The sequence below is a fragment of the Melanotaenia boesemani genome, chromosome 3 (genome assembly GCF_017639745.1).
Source record: "Melanotaenia boesemani isolate fMelBoe1 chromosome 3, fMelBoe1.pri, whole genome shotgun sequence".
NCBI classification, from domain to species: Eukaryota; Metazoa; Chordata; class Actinopteri; order Atheriniformes; family Melanotaeniidae; genus Melanotaenia; species Melanotaenia boesemani.
Genome location: NC_055684.1, coordinates 18,562,903 through 18,585,308, shown reverse-complemented (window position 1 = coordinate 18,585,308; position 22,406 = coordinate 18,562,903). Strand labels below are relative to the sequence as shown.

General features: G+C 41.5%; 1 protein-coding gene across 1 annotated transcript; it reads right to left on the bottom strand.

The window, feature by feature from the left end:
- Positions 1-2,226: 2,226 nt before the first annotated feature.
- Positions 2,227-18,184, bottom strand: lactbl1b (lactamase, beta-like 1b). The gene is made up of 7 exons (XM_041979152.1): positions 18,169-18,184; positions 17,764-17,941; positions 16,221-16,327; positions 14,791-14,948; positions 5,338-5,585; positions 4,510-4,615; positions 2,227-4,096 (listed from the first exon to the last, which is right to left on the bottom strand). Exons 2-7 carry the CDS (start codon positions 17,867-17,869, stop codon positions 3,118-3,120), a joined length of 1,704 nt encoding a protein of 567 aa, XP_041835086.1. The 5' UTR covers positions 17,870-17,941; positions 18,169-18,184; the 3' UTR covers positions 2,227-3,117.
- Between the last annotated feature and the right edge of the window lie 4,222 nt (positions 18,185-22,406).

Genomic DNA, 22,406 nt, shown 5'->3' with positions numbered 1-22,406 from the left:
TGCCATCTACAAAAGCAAACTTTGAAACTTTCAGCATGGTTTGAGGAAGTTGAATTGTAATTTTTACATAACACCACTTTTGCATCTGACTTTTAACTTTGTTGCTGTGTTTGAAGGAAGTGTGTATTGCTTAGCATCAACGCATGCATGGTGGCTACAAATGTATCCTGCTGCTAATCAGCTTTGACTCACAATTCTGCAGGTCTAATCCTCAAATAAATAAGCGAAAAGCCTGAAAAAGCTTCATTACTTACCAAAACTTTTAAATCTTTGCCAAAGTAATGCCCAGCAACAAGCAGTCTGATGAACTGAGGGAATCAGTGGTAGGATATGTTGGGCAACTGTGTATTCAATGAGGCAAAGCGATATGGACATATATTGTTTGACTAAATAATACCTTTCTGATGCAAAAGTGATGCAGAATCATTAAAAAATAATTTAAATATAAATAGTTTTATACAACAAAAATCTGCTCATATGTGCCCCTCAGTTCTGAGTGTCTGTTAGCATGGATCAGAATTCCACCATTATTCTCGAAAATATTATGTCATACAAGCCCACTCCAATCATTCCCCACCCACCCTAATAAAAAAAGACACAAAAAACATCAATAGAAAAATACTAATTTTAGGTGAAAGGTAAAGTTTAAAAAGATATTTTTATTGGGCAGCTACTCCCAGCTACTTAGCTACTCTCAGCTCCGGCTCCAAGGTCACAATTAATGGACAGACAACAATATCAATAATAATTTCGTGTTATTCCTGTATGGGCAGTGAATTTTATTCTCCATGATGTTGAATTGCTTTCTTCTACATAATCATGCTATTATTAAACGTTTGTGTGTAAAATTTGACTTTGTTTTGTCTGTCGCTATCAATGACAGTGCCTACATTTTCCACCTGCTGTCTTATTCTGTAAGTGCTGTATACTTTGGGGGGGGGGGGGTCAATCCAGTGGGAAAGTGGAACAATGAAATATAATCTGACTGACATGTTATACTTGATTATTTTTGCTCTTGTTTGAAAATCAATGTGTTGTTGAGCAGCAAAATTAATCCACGTATTTCTCTGTGTTTCAGTGTAAACAAAGAATGTAATGCTGTACTGTGATCTTCTTGTAATCGTTCTTTTGTCTGTTGTTGCATGGCCAGCAATGATCTGCGTGATCTGAATGGCTGGTAAACTGTTGTTTACTGTGATTGCAGTAATGCAAACTAACTATGGCTACTGTGCAATGGCTCACTTTAAATAGGTAAACAAATAAATATTGACTTATCCCTGCATAGCTATTGAATGTTTGACTTAAGTTAATGCCTTTTGATTTATGTGTTGAGCCTTTGATTATAGATAGGTTTCTGTGCAACGTCATCACAGGAGGGGATGCACAACAGTGGGGCAAAAAGCAGTACTCAACCCAATATATTTGGCAGTCAAACTCTAAAAAAAAGATGTCAAAATAGAGATTACAATGCTATTAACTTCACCCATTACCCATGAAGATGGATGGAAATTACTCAAAATTCCAAGGGGAATGCAGCTCTTTGCCAAAAGTATAAGATTGATTATCCAAGTCAGGACTGAGGATGGACTGAGGTCCTGTGAGTCCCAAAGGAAGTGACGTCTTTGCAGCACTCGCTTCGTGGCACAAAATGCAAAACTTGGACAAATGTGCAAACAACGTAGACAAACAACAGAAATGTGCAAAAAGGTAAATTTGCACGGTTATAGAAACACTTAGTGACATTCCTATTGAAGTTTCTCAGGCCATGCTTATTTATATATACAGTTAGCACAGTCTGGGACAGCATCTGAAGCAAATAATCATGATCAAAATTAGTATTACAATTAAAGGGAAAAAAACCCAAACTATTCCTGACTATTAAGTGTTTGACATGTCACAGTAAGTTTAATTTCTGTTAAATATTGCAGATTGTGATGTTTAACTCACCATGACATTTTTAGATAAATAGCGACACTAACATTACTACCATGCTGCTGAAACTATCAAATTAGGAAAGAGGACATACAACCAATGTAAAATAAACTGTAGAAAAGAAGAAAACAGGAAAGGTTTGCTTAGAAATTTCACAAGTTTGTATGAACACTCGGAACTATAAGAGGGTAATTTACAATTAAGTTAGTTACTGTGACTACAAACCACAATTATGGCCCCTGGATGTGTCCACATCCAATTATGTTTGTAAGCAAGAAAGCTGTCTTAAGAAACTTAATTTTATCATAGGGTTTAAGAGATTTTCCATCTCCATCTGTGACTTCTTTTCTGAAGGCTGCATGAACCCCGATTGGATATCTCAAAATCTATCACTTAATATAATTTTTTTGTTATTCCCACCAGCCGTGAGCACAACCTTTAACTTACTGTGATATTTCACTAGAGGCTAAACATTTTCAAACCAACCTCTCCATTATAAAGGTTGCCTTTGTTTACCTGAATGTGACATTTTCCTTCACCAGCTGTGTAGTTTTGTAGTCATTTTATAGTAAGAGGTAGCCACTTGTTATGGATTCTGAATCAATGCTCTTTGTCACATCTGAGTGCATAGTTGCTGTTTTTAAATTAGGAGCTTTAAAACTGCAACAAGGCTTATTGATTTATCTTTTTGTCTACCACAAGCAAAGTCATGTGAGAATGTTTTTTCATTTGCCCCATGAAAGCCGAAAATATATAAGCCTTATGTTTTGTGCACTTTTTTTTTTTATCATAGATTCAGAACTAAGAATAAAATGCACATACATTTTAAAGTACATGACTCACAGCTCTTTTGTCTGAAGAAAAAGTCAACAACAGAGATGAGGACAATGACAGTGGTTTAAATGAAGACAGGAAGAATAAAGAGCACTGGATCACCACAATGTGAATGTTCAGCTCAGAGGTATGAAGGAGTAGTGTCAGGAGGACATTCATGCATGTCACTGAGCAGAGAAATTCATTTATTTTCTGTACATGTTTTTTCTGTTCTCAGTCAAAGACGCTCTTCAGTCTGTTATAAAATGAGTAATCCCAACATTTCAGTGTTCACAGCTTCCTTATTGCTTTCAGTCTCTCACAGTACTCAAAGTTGTACCATTAATCTTTAGGCAACAGCTAAGCTGCAGCTCAGCTGGAGAAAGTAGGTCTGCGTGCTATTCTTACTACATTGTATGTGTTAAGTCCTGGTGCATCAAAGCCAGGGGACAAACCCTGCTTATTAAATAAGTAGAAGTTAAATAACTGGCCATCTTGGGCTTCCAGGGACACTGAGGCTGTACCCACCCGCAAAACACAAGGGTATTCTTTTTCAAACACAACTCTGAACACTCGTTCAACCAGGTAGTTAAGCTTTATTGTCCTGTACTTCTCTGGGATCAGCTCTTCAATCTGAGGGCCAAACTGCTGCATGATCAGAACTCCATCTGGCCCCACTTTGATCTCATAGAATGTGATGTTGCTGTAGGTGAAAAAGCCGATATAAGGATCTGGACTTGGAGGCGCAGCGAGGACCTTCTTGGCTTCTCTGAAGGCTTTCTCAATGGCTGGAACAATGTAGCTATATGCCTTTGTGACCACATCCTGTTTCTGAGACCTGCTGCCTGCCATGAGCAACACCAGGCCGAGCCTAAGTCTGGGAATCAGGGAGAACGTGGCGGAGTAGCCATCCAGATCACCATCTTTTCGCACCATCTCGTAGCCCATCAGTTCATTCACCTCCCATGGTGTCCCTGTACGGTTTGCAAAATAGTCCTTATCACATCTGAAGAGTGGAGTCAGCATTATTTTCAAGGAGTCTGGCTCCAGCAGTTTGCGGTGATATGCACCCAACAGCATCATGGCGAGCTTAGCCAAGTCTGCAGATGTGGAGAACATCTGACCGGATGGTCTGTACCAGCCAAGGTCATAGAGTGGAGCTGGTTTACCATTGGAGTACACCCCCACGGCCATCTGACTTTGTAACCCAGGGGTCAGGTCAAAGCCTGTGTCTTCCATCCCCAGCCGGTCTAAAATGTTTTCCATGACCCATCGCTGGTAATCAGTTCCAACCACTCGCTCTGCCATCACATGAGCGAGCAGAGAGAAGGCAAGGTTACTGTAGTGACACCTGAAAGGAAACAAAGTAAGGAGATCAGGGATGCTTAGAAAATTGAGAAAAAGAAGCCACTGTACTTTGCAAGTTGGATCACATCAAACATCTGGACAAGAAGCTTATGAAGTGAACTGAGCTATCAGAACATATGTGTTAGATTTCCATCACATACAGCAGCTGAAGGTCATATTTTACAAAAAATTTAATATGTCACAGTACAGCATAGTCAGCACGATTAGTATCAATTATAGCTGACATTTAACCTCTAAAGGTAAAAGCAATTGATTCTGGTGCTTTGTGACTCATGATCATGTAATATATTTAATAAAAATGAGAATGAGGGCACAGTGTCCTGTCCTAAAATGCCAGTATCATAATAAATAATACTTAAATAATTAAGCCATCATTTGCACATAAATGAGTCTTACTTGGTGCCTGGATCTGCAACTAGAACATCATCTTGCAGCAGATTAATTGCAGATTGTGTTTTTCCTTTCCATAGCAGATTTGTGGCCCGGAGCCTCCTGGGCAGACCTGGATCAACCCACAGTAATATGAATAAATTTAATGAATGTAAGTGGCATTTTGTATGAATCAATCATCCCCACTTTTTCGCTGTGCTTCCTCTTTCACTTGTAATTTCAGAGCAGTGTTTATAACACTCTCGGGTAACAGCACTTCACTGGTTTGTGACGAATTCAGTTTTCTGAACACGATAATTATGTTCAGCCCTGAAACCTTCATCACAAACTCAGTTATGAGGAGAAAATTTGAAGATCTATTATTCTCCCTGCTTCAGGTATTTTTTCCTCGTTCTTTCATTTCACACAAACTGAAGCATTAAACCTGAAAGCAACAGATAAACACATGCTTTTTTTCATTAAATTTTAAAGAGATAGCAGATTGCTTCATCTTTGCTCCAAGGAAGTTTAGTGGCTGTACATACCACGACTCACTTTAAGTCAGCTTATGTATCGACTGTTTATGTCTAACAGATACATCATTAAAACATAAATATATACATTTTCCATTTGTGGTTTTAAAAATTTATCTAATTAGGGCAATATATTTTCATATAATACTACCAACCAAAGTATACAGCTGAAGCACATTCTGTACAGTGCTGTTCAATAAATAAATTAGAGCTCAGATTTTTGTCTTATATTACAGCAGTTTGCTCTTTTAGTATGGTAAAATACAGTCTTTCTGCAGTATCATGTCTCAAGTCGTTAATTTTTTCTGCTAGATCTGTGTACCTGAAAGTTGGCTAGCCATTCTCCGCAGGGTGACTGAAGATGAACGAATCTGAACCTCCCCGCTGTCTAGAAATATCAGGCCATCTGTCACATATTTCAGTTCAGAGTCTCGTGTCTTCCCCAGAGGGTTTTTTATGGTGAAATTCTCCACATATTTTTCCAAGGGGTCATCTAAGGAGCTGATCTTCCCATCCTCCCACAGTTTGTACAGCATCAGCGTCGGGAAAATTTTGGAAAGGCTGGCAATTCTGAAAGACAGATAAGAGGAAGATGTGATTGTTTTTTACTTTGGCACAATAGAAGTCAAACTCTTTTTGATTTTGTTATTCTGTTTTCTTCCATTAATGTGTGTTTTTTCCCTCCACATCTCTCTTTATCTATGTCTGACAGGATAAATAGGAAAGAGGTCAGGCTCACAAAAAACAAGTTGAACCAAGTTGAAATACATTTACAGGATGTAAAATCTTTGTTTATAAAAGGGTCTAGTTATACATCACTTCATCATGTTGGTTGAACATATATATTGTCATCAGTGGAGTTTGAACTAATTGCAAATTTTAAATTAACATCTTATTATCTCAGGAGAATGCCAAATTAATATGTTGATGATATTTTCATTTTGGTTTGAATGCAAATACAGTTGAGAGGAAATTTTCTTTTACTTTTGTGTTGATTTTACTATGTCATACCAAATGATATGTTAATAGCTACAATTAGTGTTGAACATAGACAAATATTTATGAAAAGGCGGAGGTTTATAGTAGTTGGAAAATTTGTAATTTAATCCTCAGTATATGTAATGTTTTGAACAAAGAATAGAAGAGAACATTATTGTCATTGCAACAAAAACTGCAATGAAATTGCAAAGGTTTCCAACTCACAGGAATAACACTGACTATATCTTTACACATGAAACAAAACTGCCAGCAGAGACAAAAACACTGGTGGGGCAAAAAAAAAAAAAAAAAAAAAAAAAAAGTTTTAAATAGAGGACATCCATCCTGTTAGGAAAGGCTGTGACTGAACCAGAGCACACACACATTTTGCCTGGAGGTACTAAAAATCTTTAAAGTTCCAACTTTTGGATGTTTTCTAAAAGCTTAATGTGTACTATGTTTCACCAAGTGTTGGAGAATACTGTGAGGAGAGCCAGTTTTTTTTGTGTCACTTGATTGGTGCCCTGTGGATAGAGAAGATGGCCTATGTCCTCATTAAACTGACCTAAAACTCTAATTTGGACATCAAACCAGTTTCTAGTTGAAATGGAACTATCTTTAAATTTAATGAGGACATTAAATTAATTTCTAATAGATTTTTAGCATATCTTTGTGGGAGTATTTTTTTTTTTACAAGTAAGTAATGCAATCTTAAACATATGAATAAGCCTATTAACACTATTGTATAATGTCCTAAGTGACTGAAAATACGATATGTAAAGTTTTAGAAAATCCATCAGTATTTTGCCTGAATCTTAATATTTAGAACAAAAAGTCCTCACAACAAGAGAGCTGTGACGTTTGAGGAGGTACAGCTTTTATCAGATTTTCTTGGCCTATATAAAACCCAAAATTAGAGAAAGGTGTAAATCATGGCATATACAAAAATAAGCTAAAATGGAGGGAGGGGGGAGGAATTGCAGCTCACATGCAAAATAATTCAAGTTTTTTTTCTTATCAACTGTTTAATTGCGTTAATATACAGTACATCCATTTTGGAATTTCAGGCCTGCAACACACTCCAAAAATAGAAGCTATAATGAAAAAGTTTTTACTGATCTATAATGTTGCTGTTCATTGTCACAACACTCAAAACATTCTAGCTTGAGGATTACCAGCAATTATGCAAATGTGATATTATGTTATCTCATTCCTGCTTCAAACATTTAAACTGTGCAGAGTAGTCATTGCAGTCTCGTTGTTTCAACATTCTCCACACATTCTCTAAAGCCCAAAACTGTTAGCTGAGCCCAGTGCTCTCACCCTCTTCTTCCTCAGTTGTGTCAATATTATGTTTACAATATGTGATCTAATATTATTTTGTTGAAAAATACATTGATGTCCCTGGTAAAAAAAACAAAAAACATCCTCTTGAGGGATATACTGCATGAAAGTCTCACTTTTCTGCATTAATGTTGCTTTCACAGAGATTTAAATTACGTTTAACAAAGAGTGACACAACTCCTTATACGGACCCTGCCTTTTGGACTTGCTGCTGAATGCTCCTTTCAGTCTAAGTTTAGACTAGTGGCTTTCAAACATTTTGAGCCACAACTCCCAGATAAGATGCATTAGTGTAGCGTTGCGAGGTGTACGGGCGTCTAGAGTCACTCTTTTATGGACAAAAACTCAGAACATACACCAGTTTGGAGATGGGCAACACACTCCGTTTTATTCATTACATTTTTCCCCTTTTTTTTTTTTTAAGCAACACCCACGTCGCATTCCTTTTACGTCACACTCGCGCCCGCACTCTTACATGCGTCCTCCCTTACACAAAGAAATGTCCCCATTTCACAACACACAAGGAAGCACAACACATACAGCCTAAACACGGCACAAGGCAACCAAACAATAAACTGCAAAACACAGCCTAACACACAACCAAAGAAGTGCAAACATAAAAACACGCCCCTCCTTACAGAACACACAAGGAGCCAACGAACATGTATAGTCACTCCATGATATAGTCCTTAAAGCGGCCAGGGGGCCGTGAGGACCTCCCAACCCGGGAGAACCGCGGCAGGGCAACAGCCTGTTCAGGGGAATCACTAACACCCGAACCAGGACGAGCATCACAGTCCATGCGCTCACCAAAGGGAGAAACACCCACAGGGCCACTGGGCATGGCAGCCTGCCCCTGTAGAGCAGCAGGCGGGGAAGGGGAGAGGGGGCTACCAGACAGGCCACCCAAATGAAAAGAGACAGGCAGATTGTAGCGCCGCAGCCTATCATAATGGACGGTCTGCAGAGGGGCCTCCTCCCCAAATGGGCTACTAAGCTGATAAGTGACCCCAACCTCGTCATCCCTGTCCAGCCGTTGTTGCACCAAGTAAGGTCCCTTCCAGTGGGGGGCCAGTTTACGACGGCTCTCCGTGGGGTCATTTAACCACACCAGGTCCCCGATCTCATAAGGTTCGTGCCTCGACTTGGTGTCATAGTAAGCCTTTTGCCGTCTGCTTGCCCCAATGTTGTTGTCTCTCGTCTGCCGGAAAGCAGTGTCTAGGCGCCCGAGGAGGGAACAAGCAAAATCCTCGGGGGACCCATCCACAGGCCCACCATGCACCAGAGGCCCCAGCACCACATCCACCGGTGTCCGGGCCTCCCTGCCATGTGTGAGGAAGTATGGTGTGAACCCAGTGCTGGAGTGCACACTGGTGTTGTAGGCAAAAGCAACCTGTGACAGGAAAGAGTCCCACTCCCCCTCACAAGACAAAAGCGTTTTAGCCAACTGGTCAACAAGTGTTCTGTTAAATCTTTCCACCATACCATCAGACTTAGGGTTGTATGGTGTGGTATGAGTCTTTTTCACACCCAGCTTCCCACACAAATGTTTCACCACATCTGACTCAAACTGTCTGCCCATGTCTGTGTGCAGCGTCTCCATCACACCATGCTCCAGGATATACCCCTGAAAGAGACACTCAGCAACTGTGGTGGCTTTTTGGTCAGTGATGGCATACAGGTTAACAAACTTTGTGAAATAGTCCTCCACAACTAAAACATACCTGTTGCCCTTTGAAGTGACCGGCAACTCAAGTATGTCGGCTGCAACACGTTGGAAGGGCCTCTCTGCCTGCGAGGTCCTCATAGGGGCATGATGTCGAGGCACCGGGGACTTCCTCCGTTGACAGGCATAACACCGATCACACCAAGCTTTGACATCACTGTGCATGGTCGGCCAATAACACACGCCCCTTGCACGAGCCAAGACCCGGTCAAAAGCAAGATGAGCCGTCAAAGGTGTGCCGTGCAGATGTCTGAGGACCTCAGGAACCAGGACAGCAGGAACCACAACCTGCGTAGTTTGCCCCACATCCAACAGCCCAACAACCCTGCACAACAGCCCGTCAACGAAGACCAGCCGGGGAAACTCATGCCAAAGTCTCCTCAAACCCCGACCAGCATCCCTTAACCTCCACCTTGGGGGTCTCTGACCCTCCTCCAGCCAGGCCAACACCTGTCCAATGTCAGTGTCACTCTGCTGGAGCTCCCTGACACTGGAGCCATTGTGTGACAGAGTATAGAGCAAGGCCCGGTCTACACACGCTTGGGGGCCGGGGCCTGAACTCCGATCCGCTGCAGGGGCTGGGGTGGGGGTGGGAGTCTCTATGGCGCACACGGTGCTGGGGCAACTGTCTATACCTGTTTGGGTACCTGTGTGCACAAGAGCACGAGCAGCAGCAGGGGCATGATCGTCCACCAACTCTGCTCCGTGGTCGGGTCTGCGTGAAAGAGCATCCGCGTTCGTGTGTTGATTCCCACTCTTGTGCACAATCACCCAGTCATAAGGGTCCAGTTCCAGGGCCCAGCGGCTGCGGCGCCCCGTTCTGTCATTGTCAATGGGAAGCCGCCGTAGGCCCAACAACGGCCGGTGATCAGTAACAATGGTGAATGGGCGAAGACCCAGATAGTGTCGGAAATGACGAACAGCCCACACTATCGCCCACAGCTCCCTGTCATACGTAGACCATCGTCGTTCAGCCGCTGTGAGGGAATGACTGGCATAAGCCACCACCCTTTCCAGACCACCAACATCCTGTGCCAACACTGCCCCCACAGCCACCTGGGAAGCGTCGGTGTATAGCATGAAAGGGTGGGTGAAGTCTGGGTGACCCATAATGGGTTCTGCACAGAGGGCATCCCGCAGGGACTCAAACGCCCCCTGGCAATCTGCAGTCCACTGAAATGGAACGTCCTTGCCTGTGAGGTAACTGAGGGGGGCTGCTCGCTGGGCAAAACTCCTTACAAACCTTCTATAGTAGGAACAGAGACCCAGGAAGGCACGCACCTCAGTAGCAGACCTTGGCATAGGCCATGACTTGACCTTGCTTGTGTTTTTGGGGTCCGGGCGAAGCCCCTCAGCAGAGATGATGTGCCCAAGGAACACCACATGGTCACGGGCCAGGTGGCACTTCCTGGCATTCAGCCGCAGCCCCGCTGCTCCAATTCGGGTGAAGACCTCCCCCAGAGCTGAAAGATGGTCCCCGAATGACCTGCTGTAAATCAGTATATCGTCAAGATATACCATGCAGATGTGCCATGGCAGCCCCTTTAACACCAGCTCCATAACCCGCTGGAATGTCGCCGGCGCATTTGTGAGCCCCATGGGCATGGATCTGAACTGGTAGAGGCCCTGCCCAGTGGTGAACGCAGTCTTTTCGCGGTCCTCTGGCGCCACCTCCACCTGCCAGTAACCGTCGGAAAAGTCCAGGGTGCTGAACCAGGTGGCCCCTGCTAGGGCGTCCAGTGTATCATCAACCCGCGGCAGCGGGTGGGAGTCCTTTATTGTCACAGCATTAAGACCCCTATAGTCCACACAAAATCTCCATGTGTTATCCTTCTTCCTCACAAGAACCACAGGAGAGGACCAAGGGCTGCAGCTCTCCTCAATAATGCCATCCCCCAAAAGGCGCTGGACCTGCCTGTTTATTTCCCTCCGCTTGTCGGGGGAAGTGCGGTAGGCCCGTTGCTTTATTGGGTGATGTCCACCAGTTTGAATGTGGTGTTTGGTCAGAGCGGGGTTGCCTGTTCCACCCCGCGCCGGGCTGAACACCCCCTGATGCTTCCCCAGCAAGGCTTGCAGCTGCTGCCTCTGATCATCAGACAGTGGACAATCGGTCACATCAGGTAAGGGGGCATCCACTCGTGAAGAGCCAAAAGTCTCGGCAGGAGTAAGTATGTCACATTCATTCACATGATGAAATACACCCAGGTGAGAGCCCGGGCGCAGTTGCAGCTCCCGGTTGGTTGGGTTGAGCAGCCGTGCCACAGTGCATCCATTCCTCACTGGTGCTACGGTGCGTGCAACCACCAGGCCCATGCTGTCACGCACCTCAGGCTCTAAATAGCCCAGGTACGAGTCAATAATTGGGCCCGCGCTACGGGAGGGCTCCACCTGAACAGGGACAATCATTTCACTGAAGGGCGGAACAGTAGCATCAGTAGACATAGAGATGTTACAACATTTTGGAATAAAATCTGTAACCTGCAAGAGAGGAATGTTAACATCACCAATGCAGAGGAGCCCACGACCCACATCCAAAACTGCATGCGTCTGCCGCATGAAATCAAAACCCAGCAAAATAGTCTGTGTGGCCCCCCGCACAACATGTACAGTTTGCTCATAAGACCTGCCCCCCAACTGTATGGGAAGGACCACAGTACCTAACGTGTCCAGTAACTGTCCATTCACTGCACGTGCATACATATACTGTGTATTCAAAACACGTTTACGTAAAGCCGGAACGGACATTCTGAACTCCTCAGAAATCAAAGAAACATTAGAGCCAGAGTCAATCAACACAGTCACATCAATGCTCTCTACCAGTCCTTTAACATAGGCTGTGGCCTGGGACTCACCCACCGAACAGTCCCTCTGTGGGTCTTGAGTCACCGCAGAGTTGTCATTGTGACCCTGTGGTGGAGACACTGGCATCCGGGTCTCGATGCCAGCTACTGGAAGTTTCCCTGCTCCTGTCTGTGTGAGGATGGTGATGGGGATCGGCGGGAGGGAGATAGAAACCTCACTCCCCGCCGCGGCTGACGTTCCTCCGCAAAGAATGGCCCCCTAGGATCCTCGCCATCCAGCCGGCGTGGCGAGAAGCCAGCAGCGGTGTCGCGGGTGCCCCGTTCTCGTGGAGACCATTCTGCGTCGCCGTATCCGCCCTGAAGCCTGCGTTGTGGGGACCGGCCTCTCGCGTGGACATCCGTCCGGAAGTCTCTGAAGGCGGACCTGCATCCAAACCCACCACAATCGCAGTGACAGGCACGCCGTTGCTCTCTGCGCTCCCCCGGGCTCCGCTGATGAGTCCCAGGAAAAGGGGAGCCACGACCACCACACTCAGTCCCACGGGCTTGTGCTCTCAAATCCCTCACCTCAGTTTGTAAAGTGTCCATCCGTGAGGTGAGTCTCTCCACTGCGTGCACAAGCTTCTCCGTGGCGTCAGCATTACAGTCCACGACACTAGGCAGCGCTGGATTGAGGGCGGCCACAACAGCAGGATGTGGGTTAGAGAAGGGCAACCCAGCCTTCAGAGCCTGCCTGGCCCGTTCACAGCGGCCCGCTATAGTCAATGCCTCCTCCACGTCAGTCGCCCCCTGCTCGTGGCACTTAGCCTGGAGGGCAGGGTCGAGCCCAGCAAGAAAACGTCTAAAAGTCTCACCATCCCTGGCAGCTCTGTCATAGTCAGGAAAAGCCTCAGCCACGAGCCTGGAGATGTCAGCTGCATAGACCTCCAAACTCTCTTCCGGCTGACGGGGACGTGCAGATATGCATGTCTGGAAGTATAAGAGGAACTGTTTTTGACCGAAGGCGTCCTTCAACCTCTCTTTCACTCGTTCATAGTCACATTGGACATCCGGCGGCAGACTGTCCCACAACAGGAAAGCCGCGCCATCCAGCCTCGTAGGTAGCAGATTCCCCAAGACAGCAGCGTACTTCCCGCCTCTAGTCCCCCTCGTCTGGGCACGGACCGCGGCTTCAAATTGCTTCACCCACGTAGCAAACGGTCTCTCACCGTCTCCACGAAACGGCGGCGGGAGCTCAACTCTCAGGCCACTCACGCCATCAGTCCATGTAGCAGTACCTCCGAAATAATCCTCGTCCATGTCCCAGTCCGTACTGTCGCGCTTCACTCTAAACATGCCGCTCCAATCCACACGTGTACAGCTAGCCGGCTAGCAGGACCGACTAGAAAGTTCAGCAATTGTCAAAAGAGAAACTGCTCCAAAAGCCAGGACTCACTCCGGTTACCGCTGCCACCAATGTAGCGTTGCGAGGTGTACGGGCGTCTAGAGTCACTCTTTTATGGACAAAAACTCAGAACATACACCAGTTTGGAGATGGGCAACACACTCCGTTTTATTCATTACATTTTTCCCCTTTTTTTTTTTTTAAGCAACACCCACGTCGCATTCCTTTTACGTCACACTCGCGCCCGCACTCTTACATTAGTATGAGTGATTCCCACCCTCATGCGACGACTTAGTGATTAATTGTGCGATGTATCAAATGGGTCATCTTGCAGCCATCTTCTAAATGTAAGGCTGGAAAACAGAATCTTCATAAAAAGGAGGATAAAGTGCTTTTTGGTGGTTAACTGCTGTGACAAAGCACCTGCATGCCCCAAATCAGCGTCTTTCGAAGAGATAATTTCGAATTCAGCTTTTTAATATGGCATGTGTACTAACTTTGTTGTTTGAGTTAATGTGTTAAAAAAAACTCAATGTGCTAATTTCAAAGATTGATCTTATAGTTAATGCTTTAATTTTAAAATGCCAGATAAAAAAAAATTGCCATTTTTTTTTTTTTTAATTTATAAATGTAGGCTATATATTTTTAGGCGTTATCTGGTCACCCGCTGAAATTTTCATGCGACCCTCAGTTTAAAAAAACCACTGGTACAGAACATGGTGTCCATTCCTTAAAAAAACGGGGAATACTGATTGGTTTGATGAGTACATTTCCACCATGTGATCATCCACCCAGATGCTGCAAAGTCCAGATGAGTCGACACATTGTCTGAACAAGGTTGATACAAGGCTTTCTTATTTTTTGACATTAAAGGTTTTAGTGGCTTTTTTTTTCTTTTTTTACAATATCTCAATATTGTAGTGCATGCCAAAGTTTTTTCCAGATGGTTGCCCAGTTTAGGAATGTTCCCCTTGCCTGCTTTGCATTTCAGGAAATTTATTTCAATACATCTTTGAAGAAAATTGCTTGTGAAGATTTTATTGTTTTTTTCCACACATTTGTTTACTAACTTTGCAGCTCAAAGATTCAGCCGTTCGTACAGCCTGCTTTTATATGCATTGTGATTACAATCTGTTGAGTTTATCCATCTGAAATAAAATTCCACTCATCTATCTATTTATTTAGTTATCCACTTTGCAAACCCTAAATTGCCCTTTTCCCAACTTTTTTTGCATGCCTGAAAATGGAAAATCAAATATATATTAAGAAGTGAAATGAAGTGGATAAAATCTCTTGGGTTAATACAGGCAATGAGAATATACAGTCAAATGCAAAAAAACAAAAGTAAAAGTGACAGTGAAGATCAGTGTTCATATTTTCTTTCATAAATTTGTACTTTCCATTCTGTCTAAATTTCTGATTCTGGTGTTGTACATGTTAAAGTAGAAATAACTCACTGAATAGCAGCTATGTATTGAGTTGCCGGTCCATCTATGAAATGAAGGTTAAAATCTGTTAGATGGCTGTCTGTGCAGTACCAACCTATAAATCGTGTACTCATTTGGTGGTCCTGAGAGGGGGTCACTGGCATTCCTCTTTCCAAAGTTGCCGGTCCACAAAATGGTGTCATTTAGGATTACGATGGCAGACAAGGCAGGAAGGCTAATGGGGTTCATACTCTGCCGGAGCAAAACATCTACCTGCAAGAAAAAAAAAAGTAAAAATGATCAGCTCAGAAATATTTGCACTTTAATTGAATTTACATAGTCAAAACATTCTGTTTAAACTACAGGATTAGAAAATATCATATTCTCTGTGCTTCAGAGGAAACAGACCATCCAGCCTGTTGCTAGTTAACAGATAAAACGCCTTCATCTCTTTCAATTTTTGGGTTCACTATTGCCTACAGAGCTGGCAACTTGCTCGTCTGGAAAGCCGCCATCAGTGCTAAAAGGTACATACAGGTTTTACAGAAACATGAGCTTTCATCCAGACAATGATTTTTTAGGTAAGACATTTTAGCAAGACAAAGCTAAACCACACACTGCATCTATTACATCAGCATGACTTCTTAGAAGAAGGGAATGGGCGCTAAATTAGCCTGGCTGACATCCAAATATTTCTGAATAAAAACATTTGGCACACCATTAAATTCAAAATATGAAAGATAACACAGAAATCTTAAGCAACTAAAGTCCTATGTTGGACTAAAATGGGACATCACTCTTCTTGCAGAAGTGCAACAACTGGTCTCCTCAGTTACCCGACATGACTGAGGAGTTGACATAACTGTTGTTAATAGAAGAGGGGGATCTAACACAGTATGAAACATGACCCTGTGCCACTTCTTTTGAGATGTGTTGCGGTCATCAAATTCAAGACAAATTCTAGCTCAAATTTTTTCATGAAATGTCTAAGTCAACATTTGATATGTTAAAAATAACATTAATGTTATCAGGTAAATAACAAAATGAAGACTTTTTTTCAAAATATTCACAAGGAGGAGATCAGCACAAGACAAGCCTTCACTGTCATTTACAGGTCAGGATTTTGATTGTTTGGTGGCTGCAGAGATTAGAGAAGGTCTTTTGAGAGGATGCAAAATAAAATGTAAAAGTGAACCAGCAAACTGATGCTCAGTTTTAAATATACAAATGTGGTGCTGACATTGATTTATTCCTGTTGTTATACTCAGTTATACCCTCACTGTTGATGAGCATATAGTCTGCTCTGGAGCCTCAGATTCAGATGCTAAAATGGTTCTTCTTTGGTGCAGAAAAACAAGCTTTTGCTGGGATGGACTGTTTATTCCCCCCTGCCCTTCCATCTACTCTGTCTTTAATCTCCTTCTGTCAAATGAAATAACATTTGGTGTCATGGATTACCAGCCAGCCTGTAAATTTACTTGTTCTTGAGTGGGAATGATAGAAAAATGTATGCAGATTGTTTTGTGCTCAATAAACCTGTCTCACCTTTTCCAGTGCTTCTTTGAGACTGGGAATAGGATGCTCCAGAGGGAGAGGCTCGGGGAAGCGGGGACACATCATCTCTGATTTGGCATTTCGACCCATCTCTTCATCTGGGTGAGGGATAAGATGTGGAAAGAAAAGGAGTAAAATAAAAGGAAGAAGAAACCGAGGGACAGAAGCTTTTGTAACATGCACCTGATGTTCTATAGAATAATATCTACAGCGCAAAACATGGGGAAAATGAAGTTTAACTGGCTTTATTGCATGTTCATACACAGTTTATTTTACAGGATACAACCAGACAGGATGTTTGATACCAAACTTAATGCTAGAAAAGCTTGTAGTCTGGTCTTGCTGCTAATTTTGTAGCATTACCCCACAATCTACTTCATTTTTCTAAATAACCATTCTATATTATGAAATATTTTTTGGCTGTTAAAAAGATATCAGAACACGTATGTCACAGATCTGCTTTGCTTATAGATTCCTGTTACAAACTGTGTTTGAGGATGAAGTGTTTTGTTTGTGTGATCTGTGGAGATGTGAAGCCTTAGAGGCTGGTAAAGTATATTGTAATTACATGTCACCGTGTTTAAATCCGACTTTTGATTGAAAGTACCACTGGCACAGTTGTATGGATGGGATATAGGATGCTGTCCTAATTAGAAATCATTTTATGGTTATTTATTTTACACATCAGTCTCAAGTGCTGTCTTTAATCTTCAAACACAATGTGCACAAAGTCAAGACTTAGCTGACACTTCCCTCCGAGCACTTGAACTTGTTATGATGCTGCCAGTTGCACACACAACCCCACCAAGATCAGAAGCTATGCTACCGTCATATACTATCATATCAACAATTTTAAAGTATATATGATGTATATCTTAACTAATTCTGAAAATAACTAGATTATTTCTCATTAATCACATTGCATTGGGAGCTGATGTTTAGAGCACTGATGCAGAAGCTCAGCTAAAAAGATTCATGGTTTTAGCTGTAATTAACAAATGTTCAGTGTAACAAACAGAAAGGAACTTAACATTCACTGGCTTGCAATCAAGTGCACATTCAAATAAACAAATTGTATTTGACATGATGAAGTCATATTTCTAAATGAACAAAATGGACAACTGTCATGTTGCTTTGTTCTAAACAATTAAATAGTAAAACAAAGATTTAAGTGAGGCTAAACCTCGTTAAGTTATATTTTGGCTGAGCTGCCTCAAGTCAAACTCTACACAAATGGAAGAGCACAAATAAATGACATACTTTTGCATAGTATGATGATTAAATTGCATCACCATCAGCATTAGTAGTCTCAGTAGTAGTTTCCAAACATCTCACAGTCCAGTCAAATGTCAATTGTTTTGCCTCACTGTTTAATTTTGACACTTGCTGAAGTCTTGAAATCTGGGTTGTCATTTTTGAGACAGTGAAAAAAACCTCTCAAAAACTCTTTGAAAATCAAGACATAAATAACAAAGAATTTGACAGGAAAAAGTCTTACACAACATAGTTCATCACCTGATACCATCAATCTTACCTGGCAGGAGTTTTGGGAGTTGATACTGCCAGAAGAAGCAGCCTGTCATCACCAGTGACAAAACAAGGAAGAACACCAAACCCAGCTGGCTCCATTTTACCTTCATCTTGTTGGTTTTAGAGAGTCCTTCGAACGTAACAGCAGCTGGAGCGGGAGGAGCAGCCACAGCTGGAGTCGGCTTATGTAGAGACAAACAAACATATAAACATGGGAATAACACAGTAAATTAGCTGTGAATGTCAAAACTTAAATATGTCCTGTAAACTGTTTTTTCTTAAATAACTGTTGTATCAGCCTTGGATGAGATGTGCTCTTCCATGGTGAGTTTAGTTGTAAAACTAGTAGGATATCCCTGTCATTATGTTCAGTATCAAAGTGATCCCTGTTGCACTTAACAGTACTCACCACCTGATGCTTCTCAGGCCAGACCAGAGCGGGATTACCAGACACAAAAATCTTCTTATCCCTCAATCAACATAACCATTCAGAGTCAGTTCTGCTATTTAAGTAATTCCTCCAAAGGCAGCAAACAGTTTCTCATGGAGGTTTTCCTAAGCAGGAGAAAGGCACAGACATGGACTCTCATCTTCGATTTCTCACTGACTATGCTGTAATCCTGGGCCATGGGTGCTCCTGTACGTCGCAATTCAATTTCCTCTCTAGCAGCCAAAGGCTGTTGACATCATAATCCCCAGATTTACTCCACCAAAGCGGCAGGGGGAAATCTTAATCCCTAATCCCCGTGAATCAATTCACTCCAGTCAAGCTTTGCCTCGTGGAGCCCAATTGCAAAGTCACATCAGTTGACTAAGATGACGGTCACTCAGGCCAGAACAAGTCAGAGGTGGGTGTCAAGGTGGGTTCCTTTGCCAGAGCACGGTGTGAAAAATGCCTTCACTTTGTCAATCAATTTGGGTCAAACTGGGTAACACAGTTTTGGATACTGATGAGGAATTCGGATAATAACCAAGGGAAACATTCAAACTAGTTTCACTGTAACAATTCAAGACAGTGTTAGTTATCTAACACTAATAGGATTAAGGTTAATATGTTGACAGACTGACCAATAACAGATTTTAGGTCAATAGAACAGTCAATATAAGAAGTTTAAAATTGATCTTTGTAGTTGTTTATAAAGAAATTTAATTATATGTTTAAGGTTATTTAATGATTTGTGTGAGAGGGTGCAGATTATGTAAGACTTCTAATTTTTGCTCCTTTTCATTCAAATGTTTTAGATTTATTATAATATTGTTTTGTTTAGAAAAGATTGACACACATTTATAAATAAATAAATAAATAAGGGGTAGAGCTCAATTAAAACAATTTATTTTATTCATTAGAGGCTTTGTAATGAATGAATCCTAATTAATTTAATTTAAATCACATAACAAAATTTGCCCCAAAGAACATTTTAACATTTTTTTCATTTAAATGGATTTTAGTGGACGACTGATTCAAATAATATACACAGACATTAATATTGTAAACAGAAGCTCTAGTAATGTCTGTAAAAATGCATTTATTTGCATTTCAATTCAAAACAGTATAAAAAGAAAATATTCCTGGCAAAAAATTAACAGACCTAAAATTAAAGCAGGTACATACTTTTTAGCTTTTTACATACTTCACGAGAAGCAAGAACTTTGTTCTTGTTCTCAAAGCCACAAGGACAAGAAAAAAGTTTGTATTGGTCCAGTCATTTCATACTCCATGAGAAGCTTTGTTTGTATGTACAGTATATTTAACTTTTTAAATGTTTTCATTCACACTTTTCATGAATAGGCATTAATACATAACACATTAATAGGGCGGCATCAGGCAGAGTCAGCCTCGCATGTTTCGTTTTCAGTCGAATCATGGAGCAGAGGAGTACGGAAGCGTGGCGCTGTCACCCAAACCTTATCACTCTATAAAGTGATAGTTTGTTGTAAAAACGTGAAACATATCACGTTATAATGTTTTGTCATGAAAACGTGGACTATAAATTATATTTGTTTTTATATGGGGAAACTGTGTGTGCTATGGCCATGTGCCGGCAGTATATTTATCCCAGTTCTAGCAGTTCATATAACCTTTATAATTTTCATTTTTATTTTCAGAAGACAGCCATAGGCACACACTCTCTAGACACACACTGTCTCACTGTGAGCAGGCAGGTGGCGCACCGTGTTGCTCTGAACATAAAGTTTGAGGTGCCACAGTTCTGCAGTGACAGTTCTAGTGAAGTCCTTTCTTTATATCAAACATTACATAACTGTCATTTAGCAGACCGAAGCGTCTTACAGTGGTTAGACAATAGCTTTAAGGGTCTTGCCTAAGGACCCAACTGGAAGGTGTTAACATTTGTTCCCTGGGGGATTCGAACTCTTCTATCCTGCATTGGAGACAGATGCTCTGCCAACTGCATTAACCAGCCACACTTCAAAACTTTTTCATATTTTGTGAGTGACATGTATCCTATCGACAGCTAATTTGGCATCCATCTTGCATCCTACCTGTATTGTGAGCTCTTTCTAGCTAGTAAAAGTTTATCTTATCTCTTGCTTTGATTCTTCTCTGTTTTTCTTCTCTTCCTGAAAAAGCCACAGTGAGCATTCAAAACAGCTGGTGTGTTGATATCCTCTTGCTAGCATGTGATGTGGTGTGTAAAGGAAACTCAGCTGCAACATCAAGCAGGGTGCTGTTAGCAAAAGTTGTGCAGTGGGGTTTCTCTACTTTCATGTAATATAATAGATTTTGCAAAACAGTGAAGCCTCTTGGCTAATTTGGGATTTGGTATGGTGTGTGCAAATACAAAGTGCGTGTATTCAAAGAGTCAAATAGTCTGCTCATCCAGCTTTCCAGCTGCGTTTCTCCCGAGCCTTAGAATGGAAGAATTATTTAGACCAATCCATCTGCTGTTTTTAACTGTGAAATGTTAGTGATGTGACAATCGAGTCCATAAAGAATGCACACACACACACACACACGCAAACCTTTTTGATAAATTGTTTTAATGTAGAAGTGGTTTTCAAATTTAATATTTAAATCCCACAGCAACCATTCAAGTATCTCTCACTGAGTTTTGTATTTAATATAAAAAAGATCTAATAGCTTTTATTGGGCAGTTTATTTCAAGTCAAGGTTTTATGAATCTCTTGGCTTTAAAAGCTATTTCTAAATCTCACAGGGTTCAACCAGTAGCTATCATTCCCTAAGTCGGTATAATCTTTGAATACTAATGGCTGAAGTAGTTTGTCCAGAGCACACTAATGTGTTTTTGATGATTATAGGTACGATGTCATGATGTGAAAAAATTAAGTTAAATGTAAGCTGTGGCTGATCCTAGTTGTGCAATCTGTGATGGTAGAACACAGCAGCTGGTCCATTTTACCAGGACACATGCATACATTTTTAACCACCAGAGCATTAATCATAACAGATATTTTCACTGAAATATGAAATTTTGCATGACGCTGCTGTTGGGTGCAGACCTCCTATGTCCAAAACTGTTATTTTTCAAGAAATGAATGAAACTGTATGGTTTTTGTATAATTGGACATAATGTCATCAAACTTGGAATTGTGTTTTACAACATATATCTTTGGTTAAATATTTGTAAAACTACAGACAGACAAAGGGTGACCAATAGTACTGATTTAAGAAGGAAAAAAAAATCTTTTTGGACATAGGAGGTTTAGGCCTGACAGCAATGATAAATCCTTTGTTGTTAAGCTCAAGTTAAGATTTTTTTGTTATCACTTGTTAAAAATACCCAACCTTTGCAGATGGGACATTTGTAAATGAAGGTTCCTTGGTGTACCCATTAGACTGATTCATTAGATGACAGATGTAACGATGCACAAATGTTTGTGCCACGAAGCACCAATAACTATAGACATGAATGAAAGCAAACCAGACAACAGTGGATGTGCAGCAAGTTATTCTCAATCATTTGCTAAATTTCAGTGAGGTATTCACAAACATAAGATCTGTGGAGCAGAGACACGTTCAATTTACCAAATGTGCGCATGAGGGTAAGGACACAAACAAAACACCTCATAAGTTACTGCTTGGTTCCTACACACGCTTAGAGGAGAACTCCAGTTTAAAGATTTAAAACACTTTATTAATGGCATACCAGCACACTGCATACATTTTAAAAAATGTAAGTAATAGGCTATGTTTTTATTTATAACACTGTTGAATAAGAACATATTGATTTTTTTTTTTACTTCTTTAGCCACCTTTATACTGACCCAAGATGCATGTATTCTTTTGACCCTGTTCCTATTGCCCTGCTGAACAAGCTTTTTCTATTTTCTGTTTTTATCTTTTCATCATTGTAGATATTTATTATTGTCTCTGCTTGATTGTGCACTGTTTTACTGCTTGCTGCATAGCAAAATAACCCACATTGATAATAATGACTAGTGTTGTGTGAGTCATAAATGAATCATTCAGTCCTCGAGAATAACTTCACTAAGTCATGAATCACGATTCCTCGTCCCCACTGACTCATTCACTGGCTCGCCCCTGCTAACGGTAACTAACTGCTGAGTTAACAATATATCACTACTGTGTAACTGCTATTCTAACTGCACTTGCAGAATTATATTAAGCTAATCATAAGAGAAAAGCAACAGCTCATGTTTTTTAAA